An 18,372-nucleotide genomic window follows, 5' to 3' on the forward strand; every position below is an offset into this window, starting at 1 on the left:
GAATACTAACTAGATATTTGATGATATTAAGAAGATATTGTCATTTTTATACATGATAATGGTATTATGGTTATTTTAAAGTTTTTAACTTTTAGATAATACTTAAATATGAATGAAATTGTATGATATCTTAGATTTGCTTTGAAATAACATAAGGAGTAGAGGGTGGACATGAGTGGGGTTTCATGAAGGTGCATGAAAGTTACAGATTATACGAAGATTTGCAGTTGTATCTGTCAAGTAAAGGGCATTTTTGTTTGTGTTCTTTTTCTAGGGAAAGCTATGAAGAAATGGGTAGAGTCAATTGCTAAGATCATCAAGAGGAAGAAACAAGCTCAGGCAAATGGAATAAGCCATAATATTACCTTTGAAAGTCCACCTCCACCAATTGAATGGCATATCAGCAGACCAGGACAGTTTGAAACGTTTGATCTCATGACACTTCATCCAATAGAAATTGCACGTCAGCTGACACTTTTGGAATCTGATCTCTACAGGTAGACAATTAACATTAATTCGCTGCTCTGTTTTCAAGAACTTTGAACAGTTCCATCTATTTTCAGAACATTTTGAAAATTATTCATGTGTGCTTAAAAATACTTCATCTATTCTTGTGGGTTGGGAAGAAAGTTCATAGGACAGTTTTTAACTGTAGTCTGTTCTGCAGGTGAAAGTCATAAATTATTGCTCTTCAGGCCTAGATTAGGTCCTAGCAATCCTTCACAAGAGGAGTGGCAGAGAGAAGACTAATGCAGTACAATAGCAACCACTTTATAGACAGTCACCCAGCTCCTATTCCTAATACTTTCTCATCTTGCTTTAGTTTGAGTTGGTTCCGTTAAGACAGTATGGATGCTAGGCTCTGGGCAGCTAAGTAAATAGAATATTGAGTGAGATAAGCTTTCTTCTTTTTTTTTCAAATATGTAATCAAAAGGTTTTTTTCAATATGTAATCAAAATTTTAATGTGGGAATTGACTGGGTTAGGTTTGCAAGGCAAATGAGTAGTAACAAAATTTTTAGAAGAGTAAAGATTTCTTCACTTCTTTTAAGGAGTCTCAAATACTTTAGCTATTTGAAGTCAATATTCACTTTAAAGAAAAGTATATTTTTGAAGTAGTGTGATGATGAACCATACTTAAAACTTCTGAGCCATTTTCTTTTGTTTATAAGGATCACTAGAAATACGCTTGACTATTTTTATCTGTATCCCATCATTTGTCTTTATATATAAAGCAGTTCCTGCCTCTGTATCCACACAGATCACCCATTTACAACCTAATCTTTTAGCTTCATGGCTTTATCACTTCCAATGCCATTCTTTACTCCAAATCAGACATTTCCTATGGTCATAGTCTGAATCTTGTCATCACTCCAAATTTTATTCCAGAATTACTAACTCACACATCTCATACCTTCCTAACCACAGTTTTTTCTCTTTTCAACTTGCTTTATCAACTTATTTCTCTGTCATTTTTTTAAAACCACTGTCCTTCCCAGTACATTAGCCTCTTTCTGTCCTATCTCCTACCTCATAATTTAAGCTTTCTTCTTAAATTTACAACCCAGGCTCCTGTGAAGAGTGGAGGCCTTGCAAAAAAAACAAAAAAACAAAAACAGAGTACAGGCCTTACAGGTAGTCGCCACCTGCCAGCCCCATCCAGAAAATAAACCCCTACCACTATCATTCCATCAAAAACTTTTCTGCATTCAGAAGCCGCTTTTAAAATACAAACACCCTTAAGAAGTTATCCTGATTAGCAGCCATTGTTTTTTTTTAAACTGGGATTACACAGGGAAAAGGAAGAATATATAAAGTTTAGTGTAAATGGAGAATGTGGGAAAGCACCAGATATAAAACTTTACCTTCTTTAGAATTGGGTTTCCGATTTGCCCTGACTGTGCTGTTCAGAATTTAGCACACCCATCAGCGTTTGTTACCATCTCATTCAGAGTGTCATGTTATATTTTAAGTAATTTGGAGTTCAGGTGGTTTTTGTTGATATTGTAGGATTTTTTTTGTAGGAAAACACAGTTTTTTAAATTGAAGTATAGTTGATACACAATATTATATTAGTTTCAGGTGTACAATATAGTGATTCAATATTTTTGTGGCTATTTTATTTAAAGTTACTATAAAATATTGGCTGTATTACCTGTACTAAATATCTTTGTAGTTTATTTATTTTATACATAGTACTTTGTTACCTCTTAATTCCCTCCCCCTAATTTGCCCCTCCCCCTTCTCTCTCCCTACTGGTAACCACTAGTTTGTTCTCTATATCTGAGTCTGTTTGTTTGTTATATTCGTTTGTTATATTTTTAGATTCCATATATAAGTGATAACATACAGTATTTGTCTTTCTTTGTCTGACTTCTTTCACTTAGCATAATATCCTCTAGGTTCATCCATGTTGTTGTAAATGGCAGAATTTCATTCTTTTTTATGGCTGAGTAATGTGTGTGTGTGTGTGTGTGTGTGTGTGTGTGTGTGTCTCACAAATTCTTTATCCGTTCATCTGTTGATGGGCACTTAAGTTGCTTCTTTACTGTGGGATTTGTGATAGGTGGGAATGAAGGGACTTATTCCTTAGATAAAGAAAATAGTACAGAATCAGGTTTTTCCTTATAGTGTCACATGAATGGACATCAGGAATAAGGGAGCACTTAGCTCTATGTGGACCTACTTTCAGAACATAGAAATACCTTTGTTAAGTGATACGTGTATTATGGAAGAAGGGTACCATTTGTAAAATACTGACACTCTTTGTAAACTAATTTCTGGTGAAATAATAGAACCACTTAAGAAAACTTACTTCCAAGACTGTTCAGAGTACCCATTTACACTCAAATCTACTGAACTTTTTTATTATTATAATAGCCAAGTCTGTAGGACAGTGATGGCAATGCCAATGGTCAATTTTTTTTAAATTATGTAATCCTGAATCACTGTATACAGTGATTTAATCTGCTCTTCCATCTGATTTTTTATTATTTCAGGTATTAAAAAAATATAGAAGATAATACAATGCGGGTGCATCAACAACAAAAGCATTACAAATAAAATTGAAACCCTTTGTGTAATTCTGTCTAATCCCATTTCTCTTCTTTCTTCCAAAGGATAACCACTATCTTGTATTTGATATTTACTATTCCCATGTATGTCTTTATAATTTATACACATTCATAAACAATATGTAGCATTATTTTGCACATTTTAAGGTTGTTTATACTGATATATCATTCCGTGACTTGTTTTTTACTTAAATTGATTCTAGCATTTGTTGGCTGAGTATAGCTCTAGTTTGCTTATTTTAATTGCTATATTGTATTCCATTGTATGAATACTCCACAGTTTATCCAGTCTCTTGATGAGGAGCCTTTAGGTTGTTTGGGATTTTTCACTCTTGGAAACAATGCTTGACTGAACATTCTTAAAAATGTTTTCTTATAAACTGGTGTATCTAGAATGTATACCTAGGTGTACAATTGCTGGGTGATCTAGTATGTATATTTTCAGTATTATGAGATATTGCCAAATTATTTTACAAAAGTATCAAATTTTACTTGCACATCAGTGATGGAGAGTTCCCTTTTTATCCACATTTTTACCCATTTGGTATTACACTTCTGTTAGTGTGATAGGAATAAAATGGGATTTCCTTGTGGTTTAATGTTCTTTTCCCTGAGTAAGAGTTAAAGTATTTTTTCATGTTCGTGGCTATTCAGTTCTGTTTCTCTGTGAATTACCTGCTTCTATGTTTGTTCCTTTATCTTTTAGACTTGTCTTTTTCTTATTAAGTTTTAGGAGACCTTTAAATAATTTTGATACTAATCCTTTGTAGGTTAAGTGCATTGATTTTTGCTTCCACAGGAAAGTTCAACCTTCTGAACTTGTAGGGAGTGTATGGACCAAAGAAGATAAAGAAATAAATTCTCCAAATTTATTAAAAATGATTCGCCACACCACAAATCTCACTCTCTGGTTTGAAAAGTAAGTTTTTATTTACTTTGTCTTACTACTTCTTAATGTTATACTTCTATAATATTAAGTCACATATAAGCAAAAATTGTGGCTGAAAATATATTCTTTTCTATGTGGAACAAGGAAGTTGCTTTCTAAGCCATGATTTTCTGTTTTCTTTTTTTTTGGTTAGGTGCATTGTGGAAGCAGAAAATTTTGAGGAACGGGTGGCAGTACTAAGTAGAATTATAGAAATTCTGCAAGTTTTTCAAGATTTGAATAATTTCAATGGTGTATTAGAGATCGTCAGTGCAGTAAATTCAGTATCAGTCTATAGACTAGATCATACCTTTGAGGTAAGTTTTAGGCTTAAATAGTTTATCCTTTTGGGGGGAGATAAAATTAATGTGAAAGAGATTCTTTCTACCACTGATCTTTTTGAGTAAATCCTTTATAAATCCATCTTACTCCTTAAACACAGTGATATCACAATATTAGAAAATACATCAATATAAGTGAGCCTAGAATTCATCAAAGAATATGAATTTTGGGGCTTCCCTGGTGGCGCAGTGGTTGCGAGTCCGCCTGCCGATGCAGGGGACACGGGTTCGTGCCCCGGTCCGGGAAGATCCCACATGCCGCGGAGTGGCTGGGCCCGTGAGCCATGGCCGCTGAGCCCGCACGTCCGGAGCCTGTGCTCCGCAAGGGGAGAGGCTGCGGCAGTGAGAGGCCCGCGTACCGCAAAAAAAAAAAAAAAAAGAATATGAATTTTGTGACTGTTTAATATGCTTACCTAAATGTAATGAAGTTCCAAATGGATTTTTTCAGTGGTACATTGATTGTTTCAAATAAATGACAAAGAATTTTAAATATAAATGTACAAATTACTTTAATCACCTGTAGTATATAGTCAAAGAAAGAGTAACATGGAGAAAATGCTTTCTAGAACTTAGTTTTTTTTTAATTATAAAATTGTGTATGTTTAGTGTTTATCATTGAAAATTCAGAAGATATAGAAAGTATAGAAAAGTTAGAGACTCAGCCACGCAAATGTATTTGCCTTTGGGAATGTGAACTTTTACAATGTTACTAGAAAGTAATCTGGCAGTATATGTTAAAATACAGATACTTTTGGACCCAGAAATAAAAGCAGTGGACTATAAAGTTAAGGTACAAAGATCTAGTTTCTGCAGCAGTAATTGTAGTCGCAGAAAACTAGAAACAACCTGTGTCCATCAGTAGGAGAATGATTGGGTATGTTATCCTATACCTATGGCATAGAATATTGGTTAGCTACAGAAAAAAAGTGAATAGAATCTGTGTATATTGTCTTGGAAGAATAGTTGTGACATTTAGGGGAAAATCCATTAAAAAATCTTTAGAAAAATTAATATGATTTCATTTTGATGGAACAAAACAGAACAAACTGTAAACGTGTAAGTGAGCTGCACAAGCATTGAGAAGAGTGTGGAAGGATACATACTCTTCTTTTCACATTGGTTCTTACCATGGGTTGTGATTAGAGGGGAATGGAGGGTTAGACTGATTTCATGTGTGTGTTTTTCTGTTTGGGTGTTTGCATGTTATTGATTTGTATGGACTTATATATATTAAAGATATTAATAGTCAAATATTGCCAAATAATCTATCTAATGGACTAATAATTTCAGTTCTCATTTTGAAAACTCTGAAGGAGTGTATTCATTTTGAGACGTTAAGCTTTAGTTTCTTAAAGTGTTGAATATTTATATTCAACAATATTTATAAAAATAGTATATGGTATAAAGAATGAAAATACAAAGAATACCTGTTTACCTGGCATCCAGTTTAAGAACCCCTCCCAGTCCATCTCCTTCCTTGCCCCTTCAGAGCCAGCTACTATGCTGAATCTGGTGCTTATCATTCTCTTGCTTTTTTCTATAGTTTTACTATTTGTATCTCTAAACAGTGTTGTTTCATTTTGCATGTTTCTTAATTATATATGAATATAATTCTTCTAAGACTTTTTTTACTCAACATATTATATTCCTAAAATTCATCCATATTGTTTCTTTTAACTATAGTTCATTCTTTTTTTATAGCTGTAACATATTAAAGAAATAACTTTACCAAAATTTATTTCTTTATTTGCTTATTTATTTATTTATTTATTTGTTAGTTAGTTAGCTAATGGTCATTTGGATTGTTTCTAGTGTGGCACTATTATCAGTAATATTGCCATAAACATTTTCTGCATCTATCCTGGTGCTTACATGCACAAATTTCTCTTAAGTTGTATACCTAGGAGTAGAATTATTGGATGATAGAATAGATAATGCCCAATTGTTTTCTCAAGTATTAATCATACCAGTTTATACTCCCACCAGAAGCTTGAGTTCTGGTGGTTCCACATTCTCGCTAACACTTGATATTGTCAGTTCTCTTTATTTTTCTAGTCTTGTGGTGTGGGTTTATAATTCACTAATTTCTAATGAGTTTGAACCTCTTTTAAGATGTTTTATTGGCTCTTTGTATTGTGGAAATTTTTTACTTTTTTGGTTGAGTTTTTCTAATTAATTTGTATGAGTTCTCTCATATACTGGATTTTAATCCTTTGTCAGTTATGTGTGTTGTAAATATCTTTTTCCAGATTGAAGCTTCTATTTTCACCATTTTTTATGATGTCTTTTAATGAACAGAAATTCTTAATGTCACGTTTACTTATTTTTTCCTTTGTAATTTGTGCTTTTTGGTGTCTTGTTTAATAGATCTTCCTCTGTTACCTTAATGTTTTATCTTTCTCATTAAGTCCTTAATCCAGCTGGAAATGAGTTTTGAGTATGGAATCTAATTTCCATTTGGCTAGCCAGTTGATCTCACACATTTATTCAAAGTCCATTCTTTCTCTGTTGATCTGTAGTGTCAGCTGTATCATAAGTTGAGTATCCATAAATGTGTGGGCCTGTTTTTGGTCCCTCTATCCTGTTCTTTTGATGTATTTGATTATTACTGTGCTAGTGCCACATGTTTAAATTACTGTAATTTTATACTAGTTCTTGATACAGTGTAATAGGGCAAGTCCCCACCAATCATTCTTTTTCAAGAGTGACTTACTCTTTTTTTTTTTTTTTTAGTTCTCTGACCAGGGATTGAACCTGGGCCCTGGCAGTGAAAGCGCCGAGTCGTAACCACTGGCCTGCCAGGAAATTCCCAAGAGTGACTTACTCTTGACCCCTTGCTATTATATAAATTTTAGAATCATTTTAAGTTTAATGATTTTAAAGGTTGGGGTTTTGGTAAGAATTATACTGGTTCTATAAATCAGTTATGAAGAACTGACATTTTTACAATAATGAATCTTCCCAACTATGAACATGGTGTATCTCTCCATTTATTTATTTATTTAATACAGTTTATGGTTTTCTTGATGAAGATCTCACATCTGTTTTGTTAGATTTATATTAGAATATTTTAATAATCTTGTTTTCTTTGTTGATGATATCTAGAAATGCAGTTGATTTTTGCCTGTTGGTTTTGTATCCAGCAATATTGCTACATTCTCTCATTAACATTCTATTTGTAGATTTATTTCATGTCTTCACAGACAATCATTTCTTCTGTGAATACTGACAGTTTTTCATTTCAATCCCTAGTCTTTTATTTATTTTTCTTGTCCATTCTAGTTAGGACTTCTGTATAGTACTGAATAAAAGTTACAATGCAGTCACCTTTGCTTTTTCCTTAAGTTAAAGGAAATGAGTTGAGGGACTTCCCTGGCAGTCCAGTAGTTGGGACTTCGCCTTCCAGTGTGCGGGGGGTGAGTGAGTGGTCCCTGGTTGGGGAGCTGGAGTCCCGCATGCCTCACAGCCAAAGGGCTGGGGCGTGGAACGGAAGCAGTGTTGTAGCAAATTCGGTGAAGACTTTGAAGGTGGTCCACATCAAAAAAAATCTTTAAAAAAAAAAAAAAAGGAAATGAGTTGAATCGTTTTCCATCAAGTATAATGTTTGCTGTCAATCTGTGTGTGTGTATCTATCAGGTTTAAAATAAAATAATTCATTTTTAATTAAAAAATGTAATAATGAAATATAAAATAAATGACTGCTTACTTGCTTTACTACATTTTTGTTCAGTTCTTGTCTCCCTCCTGCAGCCTTCTCCTCTTTACCAAAACCTTATTACCCTTAGCCCCAAAAGATCTTTCAGTGGAAAAATATTTGAATGCCATGGGATTATATTTTTCTCCAACAGCTATAATTTGAAACTCTGGCTAATCAGGATTATAACTAATAATATCCTGTGGAAGATTTTTTTATCGTTTAATCCTCTAATTTATATTAGAAAAAAAATAAGTTTAAAAATTTTATATTTATAGGTAAGAAATCATCTCCAGCAAGTGCAGATAAAAATAGTACTCATCTCTTAATTTTAAAAATTGTTTTTCAAATATTTGCAAAATTTTAAAATTGAAAGCTCTGCATCTATAAAATATGATTGAATTGTAAAAAAGCAAATTATGCTCAGTTTATATATTTTAAAGGCATTGCAGGAAAGAAAAAGGAAAATTTTGGATGAAGCTGTGGAATTAAGTCAAGATCATTTTAAAAAATATCTATTGAAACTTAAGTCAATCAATCCACCTTGTGTGCCTTTTTTTGGTAAGTTACTAAAAATGGATTTATATTTTGAGGGAGAGTTTGTTATATAGTGAAAAGAGACTAGCCTCTAGAAGCAGATTGTCCTGATTTTATTTCTGAGCATATTTGCTTTTATTAGCTTTCTATATTGATAAATAAAACCTAAACTCTGTATGTAAACTCTATCTATAAAGTGAAGATTCTAGTAATTACCTTGTAGAGTTGTAAGGAGCTCTGTGGGATCTCTAAGACCAGTAGTCTCATTCATGAGGGCACCTCTCAAAGGCCTAACCTCCTCATTCTATCACACTGGGCATTAGGATTTCAATGTATGAATGTTGAACATTCAAACCATAGCATGCACCAAAAATGTCTCCAGGCATTCCCAGATATCTATCCTCTGGGGGACAAAATTGCCCCCAGCTGACAACCACTGATTTAAATGAATCAGTAATTATGCATGAAAGAGGAACTGAAGATTTTCTTCCTGTCCAAAACTGAAGAATAATTCTTTTCTATCTAATTTACGGGCTTTGGGAGGGCAGAATTAGTTTATAAATTTGTAGTCTTATTAACCAGAATTGGCTTAAAATTAATATATTGATCAGTAATCATTTAAGATCATTGGCATTAAAGATTTATAAGAAATATTAAAATGGCTAGAATAGATTTAACACTTACAATTTAGACTTTGTGAATGAATCCTCCCTTTTATTTTAGGCTATTAGACTAAGAAATGGCAAATTAAGCTCTTTATAAACCCTAGTTTTCTTTCAATTTTAAATTGTTTCCATCCATGTAAAAAAATTCTTAATGTAAGATTGATTATTAAATATATCAGAGATTTTAGTAGTAAGAACTGCTGTATTATAGGATGTCTTTTGATTTTACTAGATCAGTTGTTTTCCCAAATGGTTAAGTAACCAATTTTAAAACTTTTCTTCAAACACTTTTTTTTACTAGGAATATATTTAACAAATATTCTGAAGACTGAAGAAGGGAATAATGATTTTTTAAAAAAGAAAGGGAAAGATTTAATCAATTTCAGTAAGAGGAGGAAAGTAGCTGAAATTACTGGAGAAATTCAGCAATATCAGAATCAACCTTACTGTTTACGGATAGAACCAGAAATGAGGGTAAATATTTTCTTTGCTTTTCTTTAAAAAGAGAACACGTTAAATCCTCTGCCCTCTCTAAGATATGGCATAACCATACATTATGATCTTTATTTTGCTATGAAAATAATGAGTTAATTTATCAATAGATAGGAGTGGTGAATAGTAGATATTCTGCAGTAACAGTCTGCAGTTATTAATATTATTAGGCACTTTGTCTTGACATTGTTGTTTCTTTGTGCAGCTGGTTTAAGTAGCACTTTCAAAAAATGAATGACAAAGTGGAATGAAAGAAACTTTCTCATATCCACACAGTAAAAAGAAAATCCACTACCAGTACTATCATTGATTGATAGACATTTTAGATATTTTATATGTGCCAATGTAACATTAAGTAATTAATCCCTTTATAAGAACATTGCATTTAAATAGGGGAAGGGGTTGGGAGAGTGGTGTGTATATATGCATAGTAAAAAATGATTTTTTTAAAACATTTTCTCACTTGGTATTCTGTTTTGAGCAATAGTTCATAATACTGATTCTGTGGTACTATAAGATGTGAAATACCTTCTAAATTAGAGTAAATTACGGTATTATGTTTATAGTGAGTTTTATTATATTATACTTATTTGAAATTCAGAACATATGATAACTATCAGAATAAATTCACCTTTCACATTAAAAATTGTGCTACACTTTCAGATGTAGTCTGCAGGTTGGGCATGTTGAGTGAAAATGGTCACTATCATTCCCATCCTCCTAAATTGTAAGATGGTAACTATTCTTTGTTCCCAGTTCAAAACAAAGAACCCTAAAGTCCTAAGAAAAAATGACCTGAAGTATGCAACCATTATGAAAATATAGACAGATACTTGCTCTAAAGAAAATTGTCACCTATTTCATCCCCTTCTCTCACTATTTAGCTAACCCTCTGTGATGTGGTGCTTCATAGGGCTAAAGAAATGTTCTTGAGGGAATTCCCTGGTGATCCAGTGGTTAAGACTCTGTGTTCTCACAGATGAGGGCCTGGGTTCAATCCGGGGTTGGGGAACTAAGATCCCACAAGCTGCGTGGTGCAGCCAAAAAAAAAAGAAATGTTCTTGAAGCCCAGATTAGAGTTCACACTGTATTTCCTCCCAGAAATAATGTTACATTGTAGCTGGGTATAATTAAAATAGTAATTTTAGCATTCATATCTCAGTAATTCCTAATAGGTTTCTGTGATACGATCTAGACATCCTACTGTTGTTTAAAGCATTCTTTTGGGGGTTAGGGGCAGAGAATGCTTTCTTTATAGATTGACTCAAAGTAAGTTTAAAAAGTAGATAAAGTAGCTAATCACTTTCAAAGCATTGTTAATCAAACTAAATAGTATTTAAAAAAATAGAGCAAAGGATGAGAAAATCACAATTATAACTTTATAAAAGTCTTTAAATTACTGTTGGTCCATTTGATTTAATTTAGCTAACCTGAATATAAAAATAAATTGTTTCAATATTGTTAAAAGAGTAATATCATTTTCTTGAAATTGGCAGAATGCCTGAAAAATGGAAGAATTTTATACTAGAAATTCTAAAGCTCATTTTGCCTACTGCTAAAGCTAGAACCCAGAACTTATTTGTATATATGCTTCTAAGCTACTTCAAAATTAAATAAAGCTAAATCCAGTAATTTGCTTCTAAGAAATTTTTCTAAGGAAGTCATCAGAAATGCACAGAAAAATTTATGCACAAGGAGTTGATAATAGCAATAATTATTACTGTAACAGCAAAGAATTAGAAAACATCTATGTGGGTTACTACCTATATGGAAATTGGTGAAATAAATTCTGGAACATCCATCTGATGAAGTATTATATAGTTAAAGTTTGTATAATTTAAGGTAAATAAACCATACAGAAAAAATTTAATTGAATACTTTCAAAAGGCTAAAAATAGCTATGTGGTGATCCCAATTTTGCAGGAAAAAAATTACAATATATGTATCTGTACATATATTCACACACAGAGTTAAAACATTGGAAGGATATTCCAATAGTAAAATGTTAACAGTGAGATCTCTGGTTGGTGAGATTACTGTTTATTTTTCTTTTTGTACTTTGTTAAATCATCTAAATTTTTTACTTAAAAACTTATATTTTATAAGCAGCTCATGCAGCTCAATATCAAAAAAACAAACAACCCAATCCAAAAATGGGCAGAAGACCTAAATAGACATTTCTCCACAGGAGACATACAGATTGCCAACAAACACATGAAAAGATGCTCAACATCACTAATCATTAGAAAAACGCAAATCAAAACCACAATGAGGTATCACTTCACACCAGTCATAATGGCCATCACCAAAAAATCTACAAGCAATAAATGCTGGAGAGGGTGTGGAGAAAAGGGAACCTTCCTGCACTGTTAGTGGGAACAGTGCTTTGTGACCACCTAGAGGAGTGGGATAGGGAGGGTGGGAGGGAGGCTCAAGAGGGAGGGGATATGGGGATATATGTATACATATAGCTGATTCACTTTGTTGTATAGCGGAAACTAACACAACACTGTAAAGCTATTATACTCCAATAAAGATGAAAAACAAAATTTTAATATATGTCTGTTTTATAAACTAGTATATAAATAAATATTTATAAATAAACTAATTTATAAAACAACATGTAAGCTTGGAAAATATTTTTTTAGTAAAGACAAAAAAGTTACTTTGCTAGAGGCTAACATAGATATGTTTATATAATTGTTCTTGAAATTACTTTTGAATAGACTTTAATACAATTTATCTCTATTTTTTTTCTGATCATCAAAGTTTCATTGTGGATTATAACTATAATTCTGTTTTAATCACTTTTGACAACTTATTACTGATGATCATTTTGTTGTTATAATGGGTAGGAATGTTAACTGAGGGATACTGAGCCATTAAGATAGTAATAAATGAAAAATCTGTTCATCTTCTTAGAACAACATTAAGACTGGAATATACAACTTACATAAAAACTTTATACTTTTATCCGAAAATAGAGAGATTGGAATCAGCAATTCTTGAGGACTTTTCAGACATTAGGATCTGTTAATTTGTTGATGATATTTTTGTATTAAACTGATGAAGTAAACGTTTTAATAAAATCTAAAATATGTACTCATGGATATTTGTTTAATTCCAGAGGTTCTTTGAAAACCTTAACCCCATGGGAAATGCTTCTGAAAAAGAGTTTACAGATTATCTGTTCAACAAGTCACTAGAAATTGAACCCCGGAACTGCAAACAGCCACCTCGATTTGTAAGTCCATTACAGTTTTGGAAAAATTTGTTTTTTAAAACAATGCTGTCTTTAGTGTTCAACAGACTATTTCCATTAAAATTGTACTTTGCTTGAATAGCTGTTTTTAAGTGTTTTGTTTTGCAGTGTTTATACTATTTCTAAAATTATATATACTGTAGGGGGAAAGTTAGCATTTTGATAAAATCTGGTTCATCCTTTATTTTAGTACCACTTGTTTATCTGTCCATTTTTGATCCTTCCTAGTATAAGAGGAAAAGCTGTGAGAAAGTGAGAACCTAAATGGCAGGTAGCTAATGGAACAGGAAATGAAAAGACCTGGGAAGGAGTAAGGAGAGATATCAGTTCTTCTGACGTGACCCTCGCTCCTGCCATAAGAGCACCATTGTCCGTAGTTACCACTGGAACCCACCTCTCTTGCTAAAATTTGCTGCTATACAGTAGTTCCTTTTATTCCTGGGGTTCGCAGTGACAACAGAAGTAGTAGAAGACCAATTCTAAGTAGCTGAAAGTGAAGCAAGGTGTGGAAGGAAGTAAAAACATTTGTGATACACCAACTTCGAGCCGGGTAGTTTCATGTTACCTCATCTCCACAACAATTGTATGATATTGATCTTACTCTCATTTTACAGACGTGAAAACTGAGGCTCGAAGGAGTTAAATAACTTTTTCAAGGCTTGCATAGCTAGATATGGGCACACTTGAGGTTTTAACTCAAGTTACCTGAATCTGAGTTCATGTTTTTTCATTAGGTTACCACTGGGAGAGGTTTTAAAAGGGAGTAGAGGTTGAAGGTGGGAGATAATGATAGCAATTTTTTCCAAAGACTGTAAAGTATCATTGTGGAGGTTGGTCATTTATTATTAGGGAGGGGGAAGAAAACGGTCTTTTTTTTCTAAAGCACCTAGCATAATATGTTGCATATATTATGTCTACAGTGAATATTTGTAAAATTGATATCAGTAATTTGAAGAAGTTTAGGCTCAAGTGTTCAGGGAACAAACAGTTGTTTTCACACAGATTTCGCAGTATTTTATTTCTGTAGTATGAAAAGAGGTTTACTTATACAGTATTTGAGTCAATGTTACAATTAAGCCAGTCAAATCCCAAAGCGTTCCACTGGAATGTTACAGACTGTCCTTGCAGACTGGTATTTATTGTACTCTCTTAACTGTATGCTAAGAATTAATAACGTAATACTAAGTCATAATAAATAAAGTACATGCGAGTTTGTAATCGTAATTATATTTGCTTTTCCTAGCCTAGGAAATCAACTTTCTCTTTAAAATCTCCTGGAATAAGACCTAATACAGGCCGACATGGCTCTACCTCAGGTACTTTACGAGGTCATCCAACACCATTAGAAAGAGAACCATGTAAAATAAGCTTTAGTCGGATTGCTGAAACAGAGCTTGAATCAACAGTATCAGCACCAACCTCTCCAAATACACCATCTACTCCACCAGTATCTGCTTCTTCAGACCTTAGTGTGTTTTTAGATGTGGATCTCAACAGTTCCTGTGGTATGTATTTGATGTAAACTATTTGGCAAAAAAAGGAATCTTGTGTTTCAGTTAATTCTTTTCATCATTTTAATTAGGAAACTGTAGAATCCTTTGCAAACTATATTAGTGTGAAAAGTGACATCTATATGTGAAAATAGTGATTAACATGGGAGTAAAGCATTATTTGTGCATTGTTTATGCATATTATTTTCTAATTTATTCATTCAACAAAGATTTATTTAGAACCTTTTGAGCCCCAGTGCTACTCTAAAGGGGAGCAGTAGACAATGAAAAAGAAAACAAAGCAGATAAGTTTTGTGAAGGAAATTTAAAAAGAGACTGAGAGGGAACTACTTATGCTAAGAAAGGAAAAACATTCCAGGTACAAAGAATACCAGGTTCATTCTTTAAAAACTAACATGGCCAAAGATGATGATAAAATTCTGAACTCTGTGTGTGTTATTACATATGTTACTTTATGCAAACATATTTTAAAAATATAACCGTACATATTAACTTCCTCTTCAAATTGATTTTTCTCATTCCGATAGGAAGCAATAGCATCTTTGCTCCAGTCCTCTTGCCTCATTCAAGTAAGTAAGAATTTGAGTCGATTCTAATGAAATGACTATAAAGATAATAATTGAATTGATAAAATTTGTATATGAATATTTTGGGTTTTAGCAACATTTCAAAATTTTAAGAAATGAATGAAATTCTTATAAATAAATCAAATTATTTTCTTTCAACTGGGTACTATTTATACTTTACTACAGTTTATTTTCATCATTTTACAACCTATCTATGTTCTAGGGGCTGTATGACATTGAACAAATTACTTAGCATGTCCAGTTTGTTAAGGGTCAGATGAGATAACTATTTAGAAGCAGCTAGCACATTACTTGGCACAGGATGAGCAGTGATTTCATATCAGTTGCCTCTCCTCTTCCCCACTCCTTCCAATTCATTTCCTATAGGAATAATACTAAATGTTTATCAGGTTCCCAGGCTAACCTTGATCACTTATTTCTTCTCGTGAGCTTTTTTTAGTTAAAGCAGCATTTTAAGTAAAATACTGTCACCTTTCTTTCTATGGTCATTTGTTTAAAACAAAATAACCCAAAGGGACACAGCAGCTTCAGGAATAATTCTCCCAAGGTAATCTAGAGGACTTCTGCTCATAGTAAAATGTGAATCATTTAGATAGTAGTAAGAGAGTTTCTGTCTTGTGAGAAAAGTAAAGTTTTTCTTTTAAATGTTTAATTCTGTACTTTATTTTAATTTTTATCAAGGTGATATATGCATAGAGTTTTAAAAGGTAAATAGTGCTTAAAACAAGATGAAATTAACAGTTCTTCTACCCAATGACTCCCCACCCCTTGTTTTCCAGTGATTCTTCCACATTTTTAAATGATGTTTTTATATTTTTCTCTCTCTTGAATCATTAATTTTAGACAGTGTTTACTGATTTCCTATTATGGTAGATGAAGATTTCACCCTTTACCTAATATACTTAGCGCATTTGGGGAAAATATTATTCACTGCCAAGTCAAGGAGTGTATACTCTGATCATGCTTCCTTTCTTGTACAGCTCTGTTTCCTGAAGTTAATAATAGCTTCATTAATGTTTAGGATTTTTGTTTGTTTGTTAGTTTTTAAACATCTATTGCTACATCTTCCCACACCCTTTTACAGCACAGTTTTCCTTAAAGTCAGACCATTTAGGGAAGCTATCTAGGATTTTTTGTTTTGGGGTTTTTTTGTGTGTGTGCTTTTTAACTTGGAAACTTCCTTCCTGATGCTCTTTTGTCCTGCTCCAGTTGGGACTGGTTGCTGTCTTGGCCTCTGACCCAGCTGAAATCCTAGAACTTTCTTTTGTTGTCATACTAGAAATTCCCTTCATCTCTCTTGTGTTGGATTCTTGTTTTTTGGATTCCTTGTCTTCTTTCTTGATATGCTTCCTTATTTTGGTAGGGGTACATCTTCAGTAGCTACCTGAGAAAGGATACATAGGATATAAATTTTTAAGTTGTTGCATTTCTGAAAATGTATTTATACATTTAGTTGTTAATAGTTTGGCTGGGGGAATTCCCCAGCAGTCCACTCCACGCTTTCACTGCCAAGGCCCCAGGTTCAATCCCTGGTCGGGGAACTAAGAGCCCACAAGCTTCATGGTGCAGCCAAAAAAAAGTTTGGCTGGGCATGGAATTTTAAATCATTTTCAGTCAGAATCTTGAAGACAGTTTCCCACTGTCTTCTAGCTTTCATACTTGCTGTTTAGAAGTCTAATATCATTCACTCATAAATTATTCATGCATAATTAAAAAATGCCTATTATATGCAGGTACTGTTGTAGGTGTGAGAAAGTGGCACTGAACAAAATAGACAAAAATCCTTCTGACAGTGATGCTACATTCTTAATCCTTTTTTTGAAAACTGGAGTTTACTTGCTGTAGCAAAGACACCCAAAAATACAGTGTCCTACATGAAATAGAAGTTTACTTCTCAAAATAGCCAGAGCAAGTAAACAACTCCGCTCTATAAGGTTTTCAGGCTAGCAGGGCAATCCAGGATTCTCAAAATTTGGCTTCCATCTCTTGAGTCTTGAGCAACTGATTTGAGTTGTTACCATTTTTCTGCCAGCAGGAACATGGAGGGCAAGGAGCTTTGTTACAAAAAGTGATCTGGGAGTTGCAGGTATCACTCCTGCTCTCATTCCATTGGCCAAAACTTAGTCACATGGACACAGATGCAAGGGAGGCTGAGAAATGTTGTCTGTAACTAGGCAGCCTTTTGTCTTGCTAAAATTCATGGGATCCTATTACTAAAAGGAAGAAAGGGATAGATGCACTGGGGGACGATTAGCAGTCTCTGCCACATTAAATTCAAGAAACTTTTAGGATCTTCTGTTTATTCCTAATGATCTATACATTCACAGTGATCTGCTTTGATGTGGGTCTTTTTTTCTTCTTTCATTTTTCTGTCTATAATGAGCCCTTTAAATTTAGAGATTCATGTCTTTGATTTCTAGAAAGTGTTCCTTGTATCATTTTTTTAATAATTTCTTCCCTGCCATGTTCTCTGGGTCCCTTTTTGGAGCTTCTTTTCCATATTGTACATCCTAGATTCATCCTCTGATTTTCTTTTATCTCCTCTTGTCCATCTCTTTATGTGTTCTGTTTTCTGGGAGATTTCCTTACTTTATTGCCCAGCTTTTCTATTTTTTTTTCATCTATCATGATTTTGAATTTCTAAGAATTCTTTCTAAATTCCCTCTGATCATGCCATTTTTATATCATCCTAGTCTGGTTTCATTATTCAATTTTTGAAAAAAATTAATTTTGTTTCTGGTATGGTTTCTTTTCTGAGTTTCCTTCTTCTATTAGTTGTGGTTTGTGGTCTTTCATATTGGAGGTTTTTCTTTCTTGTCTGGGATCCTTAGCTTTCTGTTCATATTTTAGAGTGAGGCAGTATAAACTGATAGGAAGTGTGATATCCGTGGGCAAAGCTTGTTGCCTTGTAGGTTTCACTGTTAGAGTGATAGAGTGATGAGAATTTTTTTTTACTTAGGAAGTCCCCAAATTTCAGAATCTATGAGGCATTTTCTCTAAGAGTGTTTAGTTTCTCCAAAGAAAGATCTTTGAACCTTCTGCCTGGGAGATCTCTGCATTTAGTATGAAAATCTGTGTTTTCAGCACAGACTAGTGTTCCCAAGTCTGAAGTTTAGATTCTCCAGAGAATAAAAACCCTCAGTCTCCTGCAGTGGTGGGAATGTGGTAATTGCCTGGCCTCACTAAGTGGAGAATAGGATTTGGCGGCCCTTGTATAGATGTAATCATATCTTCTATTTTCACGTCCATGCCTTCCATTATACCAAGTGCCTTTAATTCCT

At 33.3% G+C, this 18,372-nt stretch overlaps 1 protein-coding gene across 2 annotated transcripts in view; it reads left to right on the top strand.

Annotated features, from left to right (window-relative positions):
* The window catches only part of SOS2 (SOS Ras/Rho guanine nucleotide exchange factor 2), a 69,445-nt gene that overhangs the window by 43,616 nt on the left and 7,457 nt on the right, over positions 1 to 18,372 (top strand). Inside the window, exons 13-20 of one of the 2 annotated variants that reach the window (XM_024732985.1) lie at positions 275 to 497; positions 3,874 to 3,993; positions 4,157 to 4,319; positions 8,481 to 8,598; positions 9,541 to 9,713; positions 12,859 to 12,975; positions 14,237 to 14,498; positions 15,032 to 15,073. In XM_024732985.1, coding sequence (XP_024588753.1) covers positions 275 to 497; positions 3,874 to 3,993; positions 4,157 to 4,319; positions 8,481 to 8,598; positions 9,541 to 9,713; positions 12,859 to 12,975; positions 14,237 to 14,498; positions 15,032 to 15,073 — 1,218 coding nt within the window. Of the gene's footprint in view, positions 1 to 274; positions 498 to 3,873; positions 3,994 to 4,156; positions 4,320 to 8,450; positions 8,599 to 9,540; positions 9,714 to 12,858; positions 12,976 to 14,236; positions 14,499 to 15,031; positions 15,074 to 18,372 lie in introns of both variants that reach the window. The other variant, XM_024733067.1, reaches the window with a different exon arrangement.

The sequence above is a fragment of the Neophocaena asiaeorientalis genome, unplaced genomic scaffold (genome assembly GCF_003031525.2).
Source record: "Neophocaena asiaeorientalis asiaeorientalis breed wild unplaced genomic scaffold, Neophocaena_asiaeorientalis_V1.1 scaffold233, whole genome shotgun sequence".
NCBI classification, from domain to species: domain Eukaryota; kingdom Metazoa; phylum Chordata; class Mammalia; order Artiodactyla; family Phocoenidae; genus Neophocaena; species Neophocaena asiaeorientalis.